Source organism: Diadema setosum, chromosome 11 (assembly GCF_964275005.1).
Source record: "Diadema setosum chromosome 11, eeDiaSeto1, whole genome shotgun sequence".
In the NCBI taxonomy this organism is placed as follows: Eukaryota; Metazoa; Echinodermata; class Echinoidea; order Diadematoida; family Diadematidae; genus Diadema; species Diadema setosum.
Window position 1 is genome coordinate 16,137,268 of NC_092695.1, and position 20,610 is coordinate 16,157,877.

The 20,610-nt window shown below is 38.9% G+C and overlaps 1 protein-coding gene across 2 annotated transcripts in view; it reads right to left on the reverse strand.

The window, feature by feature from the left end:
* The window catches only part of LOC140235060 (cytoplasmic dynein 2 heavy chain 1), an 87,333-nt gene that overhangs the window by 3,125 nt on the left and 63,598 nt on the right, over nt 1–20,610 (reverse strand). For both annotated transcript variants that reach the window (XM_072315098.1, XM_072315097.1), the window contains 20 exons: nt 18,813–18,911; nt 17,647–17,770; nt 17,174–17,337; nt 16,576–16,695; nt 15,901–16,035; nt 14,885–15,028; nt 13,760–13,915; nt 12,842–12,952; nt 11,286–11,417; nt 10,517–10,589; nt 8,792–8,952; nt 8,047–8,172; nt 7,405–7,515; nt 6,090–6,327; nt 5,204–5,406; nt 4,193–4,414; nt 3,424–3,639; nt 2,398–2,597; nt 1,601–1,682; nt 627–743 (listed from right to left, as the gene is read on the reverse strand). In XM_072315098.1, the coding sequence (XP_072171199.1) occupies nt 627–743; nt 1,601–1,682; nt 2,398–2,597; nt 3,424–3,639; nt 4,193–4,414; nt 5,204–5,406; nt 6,090–6,327; nt 7,405–7,515; nt 8,047–8,172; nt 8,792–8,952; nt 10,517–10,589; nt 11,286–11,417; nt 12,842–12,952; nt 13,760–13,915; nt 14,885–15,028; nt 15,901–16,035; nt 16,576–16,695; nt 17,174–17,337; nt 17,647–17,770; nt 18,813–18,911 (2,934 nt within the window). The remainder of the gene's footprint in view (nt 1–626; nt 744–1,600; nt 1,683–2,397; nt 2,598–3,423; nt 3,640–4,192; nt 4,415–5,203; nt 5,407–6,089; nt 6,328–7,404; nt 7,516–8,046; nt 8,173–8,791; nt 8,953–10,516; nt 10,590–11,285; nt 11,418–12,841; nt 12,953–13,759; nt 13,916–14,884; nt 15,029–15,900; nt 16,036–16,575; nt 16,696–17,173; nt 17,338–17,646; nt 17,771–18,812; nt 18,912–20,610) is intronic.

Genomic DNA, 20,610 nt, shown 5'->3' on the forward strand with positions numbered 1-20,610 from the left:
TAATGATAATAATAGTGGCTACCTGTATAGCGCACAGGTCCACCTTTCGGTACTCATGGTGCTTTCCACTTGTGGAATAACTTCTCTAGACTCTGGACTCTATGCTTTACATTGATGTACAATTTGCTGCATTGAATTTCAAAATACCTATTGTGGAAACTGCATATAAGCCTAGCTGTTCAAAAGATACACAGAGTTCTGCAGAAAAAAAAAAAGTGCAAGAGTCAAGATACAGGAAATCATCATTAGAACATTGAAGCACAATAGGTCAGTTCAAAACAACTCAGCTAAAGCAGTGAAAACTTAGTATCTCAAAGCATTATCAAATTTGGAAATCAAACAGGAGGATGTTACAACATAATTATCAATCACTGTAGAGCAAAATGACATAGAGTTTCTTGGGTTTCAGTAAATCACCTTATTTAGCAGTTTTCTCAACTGTAATTCTGCAGCTTTAGCAAAGTACTATTGCGACAAGTCACATTTAAAGTTTGTTTAGTGACAAGATATAATCAGCACCAAAGCAGCATAATATGTGACTGGGAATTCAGCTAGTAAACATTAAACAATCAAATAAACAACAAATCCCCTCCTCATTAGATGCAAACTAGAATCCAGACCCTTACCTTCAGCACCCAGGCCACAGAGCAGGGTGGGATGGAGCAGACACTGGGTGAGTCCCTCTGGTTCTCTGATAGTCTCTGGCCATCAAAGGTGCATCCTTCCAGCTGAAGACCACCAATCTGTCAGGATCAGATCAAGAAAGAGTGAGAACATTGAAACAGACAAATAGCAGTGCCTCGGATTACATACTTGTGGTACTCAGTAACATACATAGCATTCCTTGATACACACTTTCATGCATCAAGATGTTCAAAGACCAGGTAGCGTGGGGGCACCATGGAGTGGGAAGGCTGGTCCGGCTCCAAAATATGTGGAAATCCCCAAAACATATTGTGTACAGCTTTATCACTGATTTCAATGTGAGTACACTCACAGCTGAAGAATCCCTACTCGAGTATAGTGTATTCTTGTTATAACGAACATGGTTATAATGAAATTCCGGTTACAATAAAGTAAAAATTCAGGCCGCAACATTATCCGCTCTATGTATCTTTATTGTTTATTTGTTCGGTTACAATGAAATTTCGATATAACGAAAGAAAACTCCCGGTCCCCAGGACTTCGTTATAATGGGAGTCCACTGTAGAATGTTGCCAATAAGCGTACACTTAAAATGCACATATTCGCCGATGGGGAAATTGTATTCTAGCAATCCTGCACCAGACTTGTTTTTCGAATGTACCCTAGTGGGCAGCGAATGAACATTGGTTCAATCTGATCAACCTTCTCTCCCAACAATACTGGGTCTTTAAATCCACTCAGCTTTGCATACATCAAATCAATGGTGGCGGAAAGAAAAATTAAGCCTTCCACTTGCTCGATATTCAACTCTCCTGCTACACTGGAACCCATTTGCCACCGTGTGGGCATACCCATATATCTCAGGCAACTGTCACAGTCTTGATATTGAATATCTTTATGTCAGTGTACCGTGTGGCACAGCAATGGAGTAACTCTAACTGAATTGCAGCATTACCTTAACTTGATACTTGGCCCCTGATATGTTCCCTGTCCAGCGACAGGCAAATTTGAGGCTGTCCATTGATGTCTTGGTGTCCCTATGAAATGGTTAGATGTGAAAAATAACAACTTGTGATTCAATGCAAGGTCACAAAATGTTGAAATGCATTGATAAACATTTAAATTAAATTCAGGGCAGTATTTGTCTCCATCCTTTCACGTTATATGTCATATCATCCATATAAAACTGACTTTTCCAAGGACATGTCTTTCACAGACTAACATCTGTGTGAAATTGATATTTTCATCTCATTTGGGAAGTTCTAAAACAAAAACAACAAATATTCAACTTTTGTTTTGCTTTGTTTCTTTGCTTTTTTAAGTTTTCTCCAGATACATGTAGCTTCGTACAATATCTACGTGATAGGTCTTATTTCCACTTTCTCATTACAAGTTTGCTTCCAGATTACTCAAAATGTGGATCTCATTTACATGATACAATCTGTAACAGCTGCATGATAGTCTTCTCATACATTCCAATATTTACAGAAAACTGATAGTACAGCATCGATTTCTGAACTGCTTCTATGCATATGGCTGGGCAAGGGTGTGCAGCAAGTAAGCATATATAGCTAGGCAAAGGGTGTGCTACAAGAATATATATCAGCAGATATGGAGAAAGCAACACAAACAGGAGGTAAGGATTGAATCAACTGTCGAATCACTAAATCAAATCATTTTCTCTCTGTATTAAAAGTCAACTCATTATCAAAGCTGAAGATGCCACCAGTATAAAAGCCTCAGTCTCAGTACCTTGCTGACTGTTGCCTGAGGGCATTGAGGAATGTGTCTGGGTGAAACAGCTCTGACAAATTCAGGGTGTCTGAAAGTAAGCTCTTCCTCTCCGCCTTCTCCATCCACCCCTGTATGGCAGTGGTACGGGCCACAATGGTCTTCAGGTACAGCACAGGATCCTCTGGACCCTCCCACTTCTTCTGCCAGCTGAGGGGTGTCTGCAGGAATTGATAAATATAATGGAAAACCAATAATTGTGATAAAATCATTTTGAATATTGCAACTGAATATATACTGCTGGAAGGATGGGCACTTCCTAATGAGAGAATCCAAGCTAATCTTGCAACAATTCTGAGTCAAATAAAGCAGAAGACTACAGTAACAGTCCCTCACTACTAATGCAAAACATCATAGCATCCATAATGTGTCCCATTATGTAAATGGATGTTAACTGCATAAGTGAAATTCAATAATGGTACCATTGCGGGAGTCAATTATCACTGGTATGATTGCAGCAGATTTCTTCTTTTCATGTATGAAGTACACAAAGACATCAAAAACAGTTTCATCAAGCAATCAACCTTCCGTTTATGTGTGAGGTATATGCCTGACTGGAAATGCCATTGAATTGTGTGAGAACATGACAAATAATCTAAAATTTACATCAGACATTGATATGTCCTGGCTCTTTATACAAGTTTTGCCTTAATATACTTTCCTACAAATGTCTCAGATCAATTAGGTTTATGACCTTGTGCAAGCGACTTTCACACAGGGGTAAAGAGTAGTGAATAATCATTCATATTATGTTGTATTCAGATAATGAGATGCAAAATCATGTCAGGAGCAAAACAAACCAACAAACACAAACTTTGAAAAAGAATAAGTCACTAGTAAGTGGGGAAAGAGAGTGAAGAGTGAATAGAAGGAAATGGAGATATAGCACAAAGTAGAAGAGAATCTGAAAATTTGAATAGGACATAATACAGCTCGGAAATACTGTACAAACTGGACAAGACCAAGGAATATCCCACATTCACTGACCTCCTGCTTGAGTAGCGCTGCGGCCAGTTTCTGGACTTCACTGGTGAGGAGAGAGGTGCCCCGAATGACCTTACTGAGTGCGGCCAGGGTGGAGTGGACGTACTGTACCAGCTGAAGGGCATTGAACCTCTCCAGCTGAATAAAGGAGTCGATGGGTCCCAAGGTGCCACCCCGGTCATTGGGTGGTTGGGCCTTGGTCTGGATCAGGTTTGCCCCCTGAGTAGCAGCAAAGAGTGGGATCAGTAGAGGCATCAGAGGCTGATGCTTCACTAACAAGGTTACGGGTTCAAGCCTTCAGAGATTTAGTGCTAGAAATGTTAATTTGTTACTCTTCATTATCTCACTGTCTTTCTACACTTTGCTGCATTGGAGAGTCCAAGTGTAAGTGTTAAGAATAATGATGTTTGCTTTCTATAATTTTTTTTTTTTTTTTAATAGCTTCTTTGCTGCAGGGGTAGTCTGATCCCCTGCTAAGACCAATGCTGTTTGGCTGTTTACAATACGCATTTTCTCTAGATTCAGAAGCTATGGGGAGTAGAGCCACTTTAAGACAAATGCCATACACTTGCTTTATCAAGCATTTTCTTTCTGAGATATCTTTGATGTTCACAGGTAGTACGCTACTTTGCAGCTGTCACTGCAAATTTCTCAAACTATTGCATTGAAACAGACATCCAAATCTTTTCAGGACTAGCCGTGATAAAAAAAAGTGTATCAGAATTAATGTTGTGGTGAGTGGATTCACAACATATGCCGTGGCACTTCCTACCTGGTTCAGTTTCTTCCAGAGAGTCAGGATTGGTCCCAGCTCCGAGTTCCACTTCTCGGTGTCAAACTTGTCAGCCGCCTCGTCTGACCTCCTCAGAACCTTAAGCTGCGCGATGACCTGGCCGCTGACAATGCGCTGGGAGGAGCGTTCAATGTTGGCCGGCAGCCCAAAGAATGCTGGCTTGTCGTCATCAGGGAACTTGGACACCAGCTCAGTGAAGTCCTGTATGGGAAGGGAAGGAGGGGGAGAGGGAGTATGACTTGTCTCACCTTTGTTTTTTGTTTGTTTGTTTTTGTTTTTGTTTTTGTTTTGCTATGATTGTTATGTACAACACCTTCACAATATACATGAAATTTAATATTTAATTTGGAAAAAGAGAACTAAATGTTCTCCAAATGACTTCCTAAAGTAAGCCATATAAGGGCCACTATTTTAAACAGCAAGTGCAAAAAAAAAAAAAAAAAAAAAAATTTGTTCACCTTGCCCAAGAAGATAATGCATTTGAAATACAGACTTGTATGTACTATCTGGCCTATATCTGCATTAACTCATTTATTCAATCGTGTATAATTCAATTGAAGCACACATACTAAAAGGAAACATGGCTTTCTCATAAACCAGACTATATACTGCTCTAGGATAACCTGTTAAACAGCCACCTATCTCAACATCTTTTTTTTTGTTTTTTTTTGTTGTTGCTTGGTGTTGTAGTGTGTGTCTTGATGCATACCAAACACCATATTTACAAGTTAGTGAAATTAGCAAGTCTGATTATGGCTCATTTTGGGCACTTACTGCTAATTTTAGCGGAAATACATGTTTATGTACATTAAAATCATCTTGTCGTGTGAAGTCAATCACACCTTTAAAGTTTGACAATTATATGTCCAGTGTGCTAATTTTTCAGCATAATATTGTAACACAACCTTTAAGTAGACATTAAACTACAACACAAAGCATTTGAAATGTTGGTAGATGGATTATTTTATTACAGGACAATTGCGATCCTACCTTGTAGTAAGTGGAGACTGGAATGGTATTTCCCCCTGGAATCTTCTTGGATCGTCTAGCACTGCTCCCAGCTAGCATCTCTTTGTTGAAATACTGGGCCAGGTAGGACCTCAGCACTCGCATGTCAAAGGGGTTGTCCACTCTACCACCATAGATGGCATTCTCAAACAGGCCATAGATGAAGTCCCACTGAATTTCCTTCCCTGCATGAGATAGTCAAACTAAATTAAACAACTGAAATATTCACAAGTTTGAGTGATAAACCCTTGATGAGTAGCGAAGTACATACTTTTCATCACATGCATCACTATACAGCTTTGGGACATTTTCTGGAACCTGCCGCACACAAAGTTACCATCTATTGCAAGTCCAAAAATCAACAGCAATGGGCTGTCAACCAAACATAATGACAAATTAGACACTTGTACCATTTTGATAGTTTGAGTTCACTTTGTTTATTAAAGATAAGTTGAACGAGGAGTGGCAATCCACTATGATGAAACATAAAATCAGATAATGCAGACATCACTCCACAAAGTCATCACTCATTTTAGACAGAATACTCTCTAGATGTATGTAAAGCGAAGTACTACTCAGTACAAGTCTATTCTAAGTCAACTCCTTTGAGAGCAGACAAGGTTTCCCCCTTTACTATTGTTTTAGGAGGCATACCACATTTCTGTAAACTACTCCAGGACAATGGTCACACTTAAAAATGCTTTCACCACAATAAAATAAATTGGGGGGGGGGGGGGCAGGGTAGAAGGCCATAAGAAATGGAAATAAACACAATAAAAAACGGACTCAACATGTTGCGCAAATTGTCTTCAAAGTATTAAATGCAGTCATAAAGCTATATCTGCAGAGAAGAGGTCAAAGAAGTCACCTTTCCCTCGACACAGCCTGTCAATGATATCAGCCCCTGCCCTTAGGTCTGACATGGAGAACTCGTAGAACTTGGTCCAGCCCTGGGGGATGAAGTTGCGTCGCTCCTGGCAGATGGCGTGGAACCAGGCCAGGGCAAACAGTGCCTGGGCCCGGACCACATTGTTGTCCCGGGCGATGAACTCAGGTGTCCAGGTGTCGTAGCTCCTCAGCAGATTTTTCTTGATTCCAGGAGGAGCCTGGGATTTTCACAATGAGATGTCAGAAATGAGCTTTGTTTTGTTTTCAATTCATGAAGTGATAAATTCTAAACAAAATTATTTTGAAGAAAATCTTAATAACATGCTTTCAAGATAATGGATCAAACACTCAACATTAATTGCAACATCCTATTGGATTTGAAGGGTTAGTTACAAGTAAACTAAATTCATCAAAAACAAAATAAACAAATTACCAGCTCATACAATCCCAAACTCAAAATGTTGGAATGTGGGATATGTTGTGAGTGTTAGATTTTTTTTATTTCCTCCATAAAAAAAAAAGAAAAACCTTCTAATTTCAGATGTCTCTTTAATACTAGCGACTAATTAAATCACTTGATATGAATATGCAGTTGGATCACGAAATGAATATGACACTCCACATAACCTACAGCAAAGTACAGCTGATGCAGACCAGGGTCCCGTTGCATAAAACTTTTTTAGCAACCTTAAAAAATTCAGGTTGGGATTTGCCCAACCTGAATTTTTTAAGGTTGCTAATCTAAGAATGTAAAATCCGTTGCATAAAAACTCTGGTTGGGAGCTTCCAACCGGAATTTTGTGATTTCAACCGGAAAAAAGTCCGGTTGGAGTTTTATGCAACGGGCCCCTTGTCTCAGAGCATTTTGTTATGAATACTTTAAATCATGCATACTACACATGTAACACTCTAATCTTATGTTTAGATGATGGGTGCTAAAATTTAGCTGAGTTCATAGAAGACCTGCAACTTTCCTTCAAAATTGCAATTTTAGCTTTCTGTTCTAACAGAACTAAACCTATATGACAGAAACTCATATTAACTGACTAAATACTTCAGTTACCTAAATCTCGTCAAAGAATTTTTTACTGCAACAGTGTATCCGGCTTTATAAAAAAGAAAATGCATGGGAGAAGGACTACTGATTAATCTAAAACAGGATCTTAACATTATAGTTTAAAGGGCTACATGTATTGAGTGAGTAACTGAATACAATGAATGTGCATCATGGCTACTTTCTTCCATATAATATTGCAATTATGGACAATGTAACAATCAAATCGAGGAGGTCTTACTTCGTAGGTGACCTTGAGACTGGACTGAAGAAGGATGGTGGGGAACTTAGGGTGGCTCTCTGCTGTCATCCACAGACGGAAATTTTCGTGTGGGCTCAGCGAATTCAGTTCCTGGACAGAGATAAAATAAATATACAAATGGTGAAAGGGAAATGCCATCTCAAAATACCTAAATTGTAATTTCTATATTTGTGTATTCAAATGTTTGTGCAAGTCAGAAATTAAAACATGATATTCTAGATAACCTCATCACAGAAACTACATTTGAATTTAATTTCTATAAGGAAATGGAATAGAGAAAAGATTAGATTCAGCATGGTCCACAAAAGCCCTGCAAATTCACATCTATGTAGTGCATTACTTGCCTGTCACAGAATTCACATAATATCAAACAATACTCTTAGGGGATACAGTCTTCTCATGTGACAGACCATATCAACTGGAGTCCTAGTGATTCCATATCCATCTTACCTTTGGCCCAACTATAAGAACACACAGAAACAAACAAAACTAATTCACTGAGAGTTTTTGGCCGTACTTAGGGGCATGTGTTTGATTTCACGGTATTGCTGTCAACTAGGATATGGAGAGGGGTTTCACTGCACTCAAAGTCCGCAGTAAGACAGTTAGAGAGCTATATACCTTTTCCAATACCGGCAGCCATGCCGTGACGAGATGCAGGTTCTTCAGGCACAGCCACTCCCCATTCCTGGAGCACTCTTGGAGGAGTTGCATGGCAATGTCTGCCTGGCCCTGTCCCATGGCAACCTGGTGGGAGATTGGGCACGATATGATCCATCATTTGAGTCATAGAAATTCTCCTTCCCCTTCCTCTTTTCAGAATACTTTCTATCATGAAGTATGGTATGTGACTGATGATATGTAATGAATGTTATCACGAGCATTATTGTCTTACAAATGTGAATTTTGAAAATATCGCACACATGAAACATATGGCATGTACAATATATTGTTTACTATCTGGAGTGCACTGAGGCCTTGGCATAAAAAAAAAAAAAAAATCAAAATATTTTCTAAATCAGAATGTCACTGTCAATCGTGGTTTATCATGACCATAAGGCCTACGCAGGGATATGCCTCTTTCAGTGGTAGAAGGAGGCATCTTAATACAAAAGGGAATTGGGGATATTTCATGCACGTACAAGTACTCCCCAAAAGGTTCCATTTGGTACTTATTACAAACAATGCTGTATAGAGATTCTCAAAGGACATCATGATCGATGGCTGATGTAATGGCAATCAAACAGTCTCCATTTACTCTCACTACTAAAATGTTCACAGGCCCAATGCCTTCTCACCACTGCCCCAACTAAAGATAAAGTTTTTGCATTGTATTACACTATGTACTTCTCCCCTCCAGACTGACCTCATGATAGTGGTCAGCTCCGACCACCTCACCGGCCAGCTCCTGCAGCTCCTGGGATGGATCGGCACCAGGTGAGATGATGATGAGAATGGGCTCACTGGGCATTGTGTCCTGACTCAGCCTCTTCAAATTCAGGGTAGGGGTGGTCAGCTCCTTCATGCCTGGAGGAACAATAGGGGCAATGATATCAGGTTAAGGGAGATTATTGCCTCACTAAGAAGTCAGAATGTTTTGGTTTTGAAAGCAATTTTAAGCAATACTTTTGCTAAGTACCACAACATCCCTTTGCTACTTGAAATATTGGAACTGTAAATGAACATCTGTGCGTAGTTGCTTAAAATGACAGAAATAGGCCATAATGTTTCATTAAATGTCGATATTGCACTATAGCATAAAACATGACATTGCAAAATTTCCTTACACTGTGAAAGTGGATATTTTCGGGCAAGTAATTTTCACACTCGGCTGGGTAAGATGGATTTCGTGTGTTTTTAATTCTGCGGAATTGGGAAATTAACTACTGGAACATATGGCATGCAAAAATATTCACGTGCTTTAATTTAGCATCTGGTTGCGCAAAGTGTGCGAAAATTTCCACTTTTACAATTAAAGATAATAAAAAGTTTTGGTACCCCAAAAGCTTCCCTGAATTTCCTTGTCTTGGTTTGTGTTTCAGGTTAAAGTACGTTGTCTGTGAGAATTACTCGCCCCAAAGTGCTCTCATGTCTTAGTAATCATGCAATAATGGTTTCGTACCAGAGCCGACGCTGTACAGCGTCGATAAATATTGTACGAAACCACTGACTGCGACCAGCAGCGTGCAGCCCATTGTACGCATAGCTAACTGCGACCAGCAGCCCCATACGCACAGCGTAATGGGGCTTCGCATTGTAGCATTCAGGATCTTGACAGAATTAGTATCGCGGGTAAACGTCAACTTAAAATCAAAAAATTTCTTCAATTTGAAGACTTACCAATTAAGTTGAAGTATTGAAAACAGGCTTCGAACAACGTTTGGTTCTGCCAATAGTCCCTTTCTGTTCGAATTGATGACTGAATGTGACTCGGTCGAGAGGACCTTGGGAGAGCTACATACACTGGATACCATGGCCAGCGCATGCGCACACAAACATCTTATCCGTTCATGGATTTGAAATTTGTGTGCATGTGATGTGTTCGCGTGCACTGGCTGTAGTATTCAGTGTACTGTATGTAGCTCTCCTAAGGTCCTGTCGACCGAGTCACATTCAGTCATCAATTCGAACAGAAAGGGACTATAGGCAGAACCAAACGTTGCCCGAAGCCTGTTTTCAATACTTCAACTTAATTGGTAAGTCTTCAAATTGAAGAATTTATGGGATTTTCAGTTGACATTTACCCTGCGATACTAAATCTGTCATGATCCTGAATGCTACAATGCGAAGCCCGATTACGCTATGCGTATGGGACTGCTGGTCGCTATACGTATGGGGCTGCTGGTCGCAGTTAATTGCATGATTACTAAGACATGAGAGCACTTTGGGGCGAGTAAGTGTCACAGTGTTAGTTATATGAAAGGTACTTTAACCTGAAACACAAACTAAGACAAGAAAATTCAAGGACACTTTTGAGGTACCAAAACTTTTTATTATCTTTAAAATAGTAAATGACCTCCACATAAACTTTTAAAGCAGTTGCAATCTGTTAGCACAATTGGATTTCTCTGGTTGAAAGAGAATCATATACCTAAAGCCTTGGTGGCAAAGAACGCCATTGCACTCTGAAGGCGGTCTGGTCTGATGGCTTGGATCAAAAGAAGCTGCAAAAGATTTGAATAGAATGCAAACATTACAAAAACAATTACACAATGAGTTTTCACTAACAGCAACATCAACAAACACACTCTTGAGAAACATCATGATAAATATAAAGAGATAAGCATCAACATGCTCACTTGACTTTATTTGATCACAATGACAGCTGGCTTCAGATTCGAAGGGATCTGAACAACTGCAACTACTATTATTTTTCACATTACAACAATCTTGTGATGTGTGTTACAAACTATAAAATGCATCCTGCACAAAGTATTCAAAGACACAATGTACAGGCCCTCATTATCCAAAGCAGCACAAGGGAATCATTCTAAAAATTGAATAGTACCAAAACAAAATAAAAACAAATAAAAAATGCTCTTTTTATATTTCCATAAATACATGTCATGATTACATCCCTGCTCATTTTCAATCTTGCAACTAAATTATTTTTATTATTCAAATTGGGGTGATTTATTATTTGTCACAGACTGTAATTTGTTCAATTTCTTCCCTTTACTTCTCACAAATGCATGCTGAACACCTCGGCATTAAGTAAACTTTGTTTTTAGTTTGATAATCACTATTGATTATTTCTTTCACTAATAACAATACAAGAAGAGTCATGCAGCACAAGTGCCACTGATGAAGAGCAAACAACTGACGAGAAAAATTAGAGTAATGACATTTCTCCACCTCACCTGCTGGAATGGGGAAATCTTCTTCTCCAGGGAAGTGGGGAACTCCTGCTCACACAGGGAGCTGCGGCTGAACTGACTCCACAGACCCGTGTCATTCAGACTCAGTGCCTGGTGCAGGGCTGGGAAGCTGGCCTGAACGATGAAGAAATCATACCAAACACTGAGCCATCAGTCAGAGCCATAAGAGAGACAGAACAAGACTCAAAGAAGTCAGTGACCTATAGAGTGGAGACCTAGCAACAGAAACATCCAGTGCTGACAGTACACCATCCTTTTACTGTCGCTGCTGCATGAAATCGAGTCATCACTTTTACAGTAATCACTTTTACCAACATTGCCAGTATTATCAATAACAATGATAATGACACTGGAAATCACCAGTGTAAAACTGATAACATGTTCACACCTTATTCACCTATGGTGGGCTGCTGAGTTTAAACCCTGATCTCTAAAACTATCATTGAGACATAATATACCTTTAAAAGATAATACACTGCATCATAAAACCATTATTGAAACATATACCTTTCAAAAAAATACACTGCATCATGCATCAATAGCAACTGAAAGTAGTTTTGCATAAAAGAACATGACCCAAAGCATTGTCAGGTACCCATATATACATCTGGGTGAGTCGAGAAGACGCTGTGGGTAATGCATTCCTGCCTAAAAGTGTACACTGAAGCAGGATTTGAACTGATAATATCCTTTTTGAGTGCCGAGAGCCTTATCCACTATAGCATAGTGCTGTCACTGTTCCTGAATCATTGGATCACAGGAACATTAAACTGATCCTCTGCTGCCAAACAGAGAGGTTCGGACATCTTAAAATCCAACTTCTTCTTCTTTGTATGGCACCATGTGCCCAGTTGATAACATTTGCAAACTATTGCTAGTCACCTGGGACAAACCATGAGGGGTCATCATCATTCACCCGTTTTTCTCATGTGGGTAGGAGGTGGACCTTTTCACTAGATTAGCATCCTTGCTCTATATGATGAATGAATGAAGTGGGATCTTTTCTTGTGCATGAGTCATGACTAAGTATCTCAACACATGGAACCTCTACTTAATGTCCTATCTGAGGGACACAGTATTTTGCCTCTTACTAATAGGGATGGTATGATTAGAATCCAACAGGTGTTTGGGACTCTCTTGTAGTTCTTGCATTACAACATAAGTGATACTTTGCTACTGGTAGGTATTAAACTCTACCATCATCTCAATTCATGTCAGCTGCCCAAGGTGATGGTAATTTGAGGCAATTCATGTCACTCTGCATGAAAATCTACTCCAACAAAAGATATACTGTATAAGCTGTTATTTTCGTGAGGGTTTAATTTTCGCAAATTTTTCACAAATCACAGTTGGATCGCGAATTTGACAACACACGAAAATGTCTCCATGCGCTTTGTTCATAGTGCATCAACATAAGTGTCATTGTTGATTTGCGAAAACAACATCTCGTAAAATGTCTATGACCTCGTCATTCGCAAAAATATCTGTACTCGAAAATAACAGCATATACAGTAGATGACTTTGAAATGCCTACTCACTGTAAGTGAAGCCAACGCCTTCTGTCTGTCCTGATTGATCCAGCCAGGGATGGAGTCACGTTGAGAGTCCCGCGCGTCAGCCACGATCTGACCAAGGAACGCCTCCCATTCCTAGAATATGAAGCAATATGTGATTATTTTGTTTGCCTTAAGAAAAAAAAAATCCAACAACCCCTACCTGGTACATGCTCTTCTGTAAGGCCTCTAAGTTTCATGAAATCTCATTCGTAGATACTTACTGGGAATTACTAGTATTTTTCACATTCCTATCTCCTTTATGTCATATTTATTGTCGAGAAAATATAAAAACAAACATATGTAGCCCATACATGGAAAGTGACCAGATGATATCAATAAGTGAAAACAAAGAACTGAATATGTACAACTCAGAATGTGATGTCAAAGAGCATAAGCAGTTATTATGGCACGTATCGCATTTTGCAGAATGCAGGTGTATGTCACATCCACCTTTATCTGAAATGTTTTAAATCTATGAATCACCCAAGTATGCAAGGAAATATATTGATGAAAATATGTAATGACTGTGTGGCTGAAACAGCTTATGGACACTTAGTAGTAAGGCATGAATTAAATTTGTGGGGTAATACCAACTAATCTCACTTGCCAAGCCACAAAACACCATTCCAGACCTTGCACTTAGCTCTCCTTTCAGGAAAGACAGCAAGAAAGAGTTTGCTACTGGATTGGAATGGTATGATCCCGAGACATGGGGGTCATACCATTTAGCATCAGCAACAAACAACCTAAGCTTGGATGGCCAAATTTGCTTCCTGTTCTTATGACATCACAGACACTGCTACACAATTTCACACCACGCCAGTGCTTGGGTGCACCTCCTACAAGGATACAGGTCAACAAGGATGAGGATTATGATGATGGATGCATGGCCCTACTCACATTTTCCCTGAAGTGGTTGGGGTGCATGCCATGCACCAGGTGGAGGGCAAACATGAGGCGGTCGGCCTTGAAGAGGGACTGGCAGACGTACTCATAGACGAGGGTCTGCAGTGTCTTAATCAGTGTCTGGATGCGCATCTCGGTGCTGCTACCATCCTACATAAGAGTGGAATATATATGGAAATCTTGACCATTTCATTCAAAGGTTACATGATAAGATTAATAACCCTTCTGCATCTTACAGTATGTGGCAGCTTTGCTACACGGTTCAACTCTTGAGCAGGTTTTGTTCATTTTACATCACAGCCAAGTTTTTACTTTCTTTCACCATTTTGTCTTTTTTTTGGGGGGGGGGGGGAGAAGGTGGAATCTCTGCCTGTGCCAATAAAGTAGTTTGGAAAGTTATGGCTTAAGTGCATGGGAACATAAAGTTTTGAAAAAAGATGATATTCTTGATGCAGCCATCTTGAATCAGAACACTTAATATATCATGACAAAGCCATCATAACTTGTATCACCAGGGCCCTGTTTTGTGAAGAGTTATAATTGATTATACAGTTCATTTCTATCATAAGTCTATGGCAGCCTGTGTGGTAAGGAAATTTATAATCTATTATAGCTTTTGATAAAACAGGGTCCAGTTTATCTAAAACAACAAAATGATATTCACCATCCATTACTGAGAAATGACAGTGAAATAAACTGCTTAGAAAAACTTCCACAAAACAATGCAATCTAGCTGGGGTTGAGGGTGCTGGTTGTCACTAATTGTGCTTGAATTTATGATTTTTGTTCATGCAAGCAATAACCTTTTGCTATATCATTTTTATATTCAGTAGAACTAATGTCTATCAAAGTGATCATATGCTTCATAACGCTCAAAATTGGAAAACTAGACAGGGGCGCTCAATTCATGAAAGAGTAGGCACAGTCCTAACCTTTTGAGAAAAAAAATCATAAATAACAGAATATAATATGATGATGATGATGATAATATTCTCTTTTGTTAATCTCTATATTCATGTCTATTCTTCTAAAACTGCTTCATTATCTGACTGACGTAAATCACTGGCAAGAGTACAATTGCTGTATTGCAAAACTGCACACGTGTGGTAACTTCATTACCATTCTGCCCTGGAGGGCCCTCCCAAAGAGGCGGAGGAAAGATCCCAGGCTGAAGCGGTACATGTTGTTCAGCTTGGCCAGGTCGGAGATGACAAAGAAGAGGGAGCTTCCATTCTCAGCCAAGGGAAGGTAGGCAGCTCGCTCCTGGGGGGGGGGGGGGGGGGGGAGGTGAGTCACAAGCATTTTAAATGCAAATTTCAGGAAGGAGTAGAATTCTTCATAGGTTGATAAATGTCTAATTTATCATTGAAATATGAAATGACCATCTTACACATACTATAAGACAAAAGGTAATGACATCATTTTAACCATGTTTTTAAAACAACCAAATGATACCTCCCACTCAGGTTACAACTTTCCTTCAGTTGTGAGAATGTATCTTGGTCCAGACCTGTCAATTAAGCAAGTTCAGGATCATTCACAATAAAGAATGTAGAAATGTTCTTAGAAAATACACACCAACACACAAAATTATAAACATGTTACTGTCAAAAGATGTCATATGCTGTAAATTTCAAAATAAATTTTCAAGCAAGATGTCTGTCATGTTTCACTGCACATCAAAATGTACATAATTACATGGAATGCATGTTATAATACTACTAATAATAATACAGGGTACTTATAATGTGCCGATTACACACAACTAACATGCGCAAGGCGCAGTAGAAAAAGTGAGTTATGAAGTACAAAAATCATTACACAAACATGCACATGAAAATGAAAGACACAATAATGATGATGAAAAAAAAAATCATAATATACAATTCTACTGGAAAATGGTTACAAACAAATGAGTCTTGAGAGCAACTTTAAAGGAGTCAACATTCAAAATGTAACGGATAGCTTGAGGCAACTGATTCCACAAGTAAGGTCCAGCATGTGCAAATGACCGATCCCCCAAGATTTTTTCGTTTTTGGAACAACAAGCAATCTACACTGGCGACTATCTTAGTAAGCTATCTGATACAATTGTGTGACCCCATCCACAGTGTGAACAAGAACAGTGTTCATACCTGATCAAGAGACTCCTGCAGTTTTACCGACTCCACCAGGGACTTTGTGATGGTCTGACTACTCTCTTTAGTCTTGTTGAGGGACTCAAGGAGAGCCTTGTTCTCAAGGATGTTGCCCTCAGCTTTGGCCAGAGTCTGGAGAGGACAGTTGAAATGTCAGAGTCAACAAGGGATTCACAACACCACAGTGTATTACACAAACACTACACCACACAAGACATGCAATGACAGTACATTGACCTTCGATGCATATATTTCCATACCATGTGTTTAATTCGAGAAATATCAAAACTAAAAACCTGGTGATAAACACTGTTTTCGCTGTCCTTCTGACATACTCACACCATAAAACAACTCATGGCAAGTTAACAGATGCACTGATTCAGTAAGGGATAATCTTTGTTCACATTTTACCAAGTACTTAATTGTAGTGTCCCATGGGTCATCATGGCAATACACATACACTCCAAACTTTACACCCAATTCCTTGAATAAACTGTATTCACATTACATAAGCTCATCATCACAAATGATAAATCTACTCAACAAGCAAATGGCTCTACACCACACACTGAGTCCCTTCAGAAGAAGTTTAGTGTTAATGAGGAGCATAAACCGGAAACATATACTACACACTACACTGCAAAAGATATGCTACACCGGACATACACCCACCTCCAGCAAGCTCTCTTCCAGCTGAGCCAGCTGTATTTTGAGATCCTCTTCCTGTTTAAGGAGCTCTGTCTTCCTCACCTCTAGCTCTGGTTTTTCATGCTGGATGGTGGCTGCTAATAACTGGTGGAGTACAAGGGGAACCACACAATATGGAAGTCATAACTAATATCTAATAAAACTTGTAGTATGAACTAGGGTCTGTAATAGCATAAAAAGTACACTGTATGAAAGAGTATAACAACATTCTTGTTTAAAAGTTCTCAAGATCTCTCATCACAAAATTGAAAGGGTGATAATACTATAACTGCCAATGAATACTGAGCATCATTTTAAAACTGAATTGTACTTTATTTCCAGGGATGGAGGTACAAGTCAAGCAAAGATCAGAGTCTTGGAAAGGATGATGCAGTGACTGCATCTAATTTTGTTCTTAACAAATCTCGTTAAAGATCAATGTCTGGATATAACAGTCAAATAGGACTAAAACACTGCACAACAAATAGACATATCTATGGTCATTGTCTAAAATCAAGAACCTGGGTAACTCACAATTAAACCCACAGACATCTCAATCAAACGTGGAAAGTTACCCCCTTACCTGGCCTGTGAGACCTGCCCTGGTAGTGGTAAAGTTGACCTCTGATACAATAGAGGCTGCATCGGGTGGGATCTCTGGGTTGGGGTTACGGGTGGTCATGAACAGACGGAAATCCTCGTTGTAGTCTATCACCTTTTCTCCGACCTGCACCACGAACCTCGGTCCTGTTTTTGGCAAGGAGGAAAATGAATAGGTATACCTGATGTATTCACACGTATTAAAATGTGCATGTAGATGTGTTCTTGGAATGTATCCTGTTAAAACGTGCTGTGACTTCACTTTCGTCAGTTCCAACAGGAATTTCCAGATGGACAATAAAGACTGAAAATGAAATTAAAATTGAAATTTACTTTTGTCTACATCGAATTATTGCCACACAAAATAAGAATGTAACTGCACAGCAATATGAAAGGAGTACTTTTAGGTCCAAGAAATCTTGAGGATTTCCTGCAATGGATTCCTCAGGCACTCACCTTGGCTAACAAGGTCAGCCCTGAGCAAGGGGTAGAGTACTGGCTCTATGCCATCCATCTCCTGGATGATCAGGGTCTTCCCAAACCTGACGGCTAGCTCCAAGGCTGTCGAAAAATTGGCATCCTGGCAGGGAAAAAAAAGTGACCAAAAATAAATAAACAAAAATAAACAGGGCAGTCTATCTCAGGAGAAGAAATATCTCTCACTATGCAAAGTATCCTATCCACTTCCAGTTTACCATTTGGTATAAAGCGCAATGTACATTGCACTTGACATTCATGGCTCTACACACGTCGGTACATAGAATACCATCTTCCTCTTCTGTTTATGCTATATTAACACGCATGTACATTTCACAAATCCGAACTAAAAGACAAAAAGAGTGATAAATTATGATCAAGAGTGACAGAATGAGAAATATGTATCATCCCTTTCAAAGAAGCAAAGTCGGCAATGTGCCCCGCGGGAGGGAATATACATTGCATTTGTGTAATATGAGAGGCAATATCATTTTGGGCATGTTGTTCATTCTGGAATATCAGTTGACTCAGAGTTCACTAATGAATACTCACAGCTAAATGTATGATAGACGGAACTAGTGCTATTTATCACAAAGTAGATTGCACTCCATTACAAAGGACATTGATGTTATCTTACATGAAATATAATGATATCTTTATGACAAAGATAAAGCCTATACTGCAGTGTTGGCACTCCTACTTATTATAAAACTATTCCAACATGTATTTTGAAGAGAAAATTATGTATGTGAAATAGCCAATATATTTGAATGGTTTAGTCTATCTAATTAAATAGAGACCAATGCATTTCCACACATACAAGATGACACAAAAGAGTATGCAACAGTGACAGTCGTTCATTCTTTGCACAATAATTAGCAATACTAAAACATGTAGGAGAATTCATGTGGTAATGAAAAGAAATTGACTAAGATACATGTAGCTTTGACTTCAAGCAGTGGCATTGATAATAAATGATGCAGTCAGTTTGATTCTGACAGATAAAAGCCGTCATTATTATATCTTCTGTATTCACACACGTAACTGCCCAGACATGACATTATGCAAGCCACAATGAAAAAGTCATATGGGTTTAGCCACAAATTCATCAAACTGACCAATTAGCTGACAATGATAGGACTAACCTGCTGGTTGATGACCTCAAGTCTGGCCTCCTTGAGGTGAGTCTTGAGCCACTCAGTTGCCCTGAGGGATGGGTCCACAAGGAAGGGCCTCAAGGAGGTCTGGTCCACACAAGAGGAAAGAGGCTCATTTATAAATTCAGATGTAAGCAATTTCAACATATAACTATTGTCATTTCCACGGTAGTGGCTAGCAGCTAACAATGATTTTTTTTTCTTTTTTTTTCCAGCTGTTTCTACAAGAGCTGCCATTAATTAATCTAATTTGGGGGATGTAAATTGTGATGACTGTGATTTTGTTTTTCCTTATGAAACAGGTCCCTGTAACATTTGACATTACTTGTCCTAATATATGTACAAACTCTCATCAATTTGCATGCATGACTCACGGAGAAACTGTAGGAGTATCTTGATCTTCTGAACTTTTTTGTTTTGAATAAAGGACTTTAACAGAGTTTGCATTACAAAGTGAGTCAGATATACTGCATCAAATCTTGTTCTGAAGCCAAATCAATTGATAAAAGATATAGACAGGTTGGCATAGTCGTTTCTCTTCTTTTTTTCTTTTCTTTTCATTCTCAGAAAGCAGTAGTTTGGCTTTAGAGACAAAAAAAAAGAGTATGAGTGTGTTAAAGGAAACCAAAGCCTAAAGAGCAATGTGGGATTGAGTGAAAGGTGCAACATTATTAGAACACATCAGTGAAAGTTTGAGAAAAATCGGACAATCGATGCAAAGTTATTAACTTTTAAAGTTTTGGTGTTGGACCCACTGGATGAGGAGACTACTAGAGGTTATGACATCATGTGTGGACAACAATATCAAGAAAATATAAAGAGAATTCCACAAAAATTCATTTTTCATGAAAATTACACATTCCATCAACTTTATACTGACATATGCTAAGGGTAGTAATTATTCTCCCTGCTTTCTGAAAGCGGTTAGTCAAGTGCTCGTTCATTACATGAGAAAAGTGAAAGCATGTTGAATTTTCTTTATATTTTCTTTATATTGTTGTCCACCCATGATGTCATAAACTCAAGTAGTCTCTTTATCCAGTGGTTCCAACACCAAAACTTTTAAAATTCATTGCTTTTGCGTTGATTGACCGATTTTCCTCAAACTTTCACTGATGTGTTCTACTAATGTTGCTGCTTTCACTCAATCCACATTTCTCTTTGGGTTTTGGTTTCCTTTAATTAGAATAGATTTTTGACCTGCATCTACGCTTGATATATTCATTTCTTTGATACTGTCTCCAGAAGTCTATGGAGCTGATCTATAAGTTGGCTTTCAAATGAGAAACATGATCAGACAAATACTATGTACTACACCTAATAGAAATTGTGTAGAACCTGAAACAACATTTATATACATGGTACACAAGTTTGACGGAAACTATGGCACTGTACAAACATCTCAATATTGGTTCCTATGGCAGATGGGCTAACTATGAATTTGTACATAGGGAATTGTGATACATTTGGCTGTGATGTACGCAGATGTCTATTATCTGAACAAGAACAAACAAGTATGGGTCTGATAAGGATGTGACACAATTATGGTTACAATGATGAATGCGAGAACCCATGGTATAGTGAGCAGAGTGACACTTTAGAAATTTTGCACAATTTCTTCAATAGCACCCAACAGTGATATGTTTTTATTTTTCAGCTTTTTCTGAACTACTTATAATAAATCAACATTTATTTTATGTGTAGTTTAGTCATACCAGTTGAATGTACTTTATGGTTCGTTAACCATGATCAGACCGTTAGTAGCTGATCATGTAATTTTTGTTTA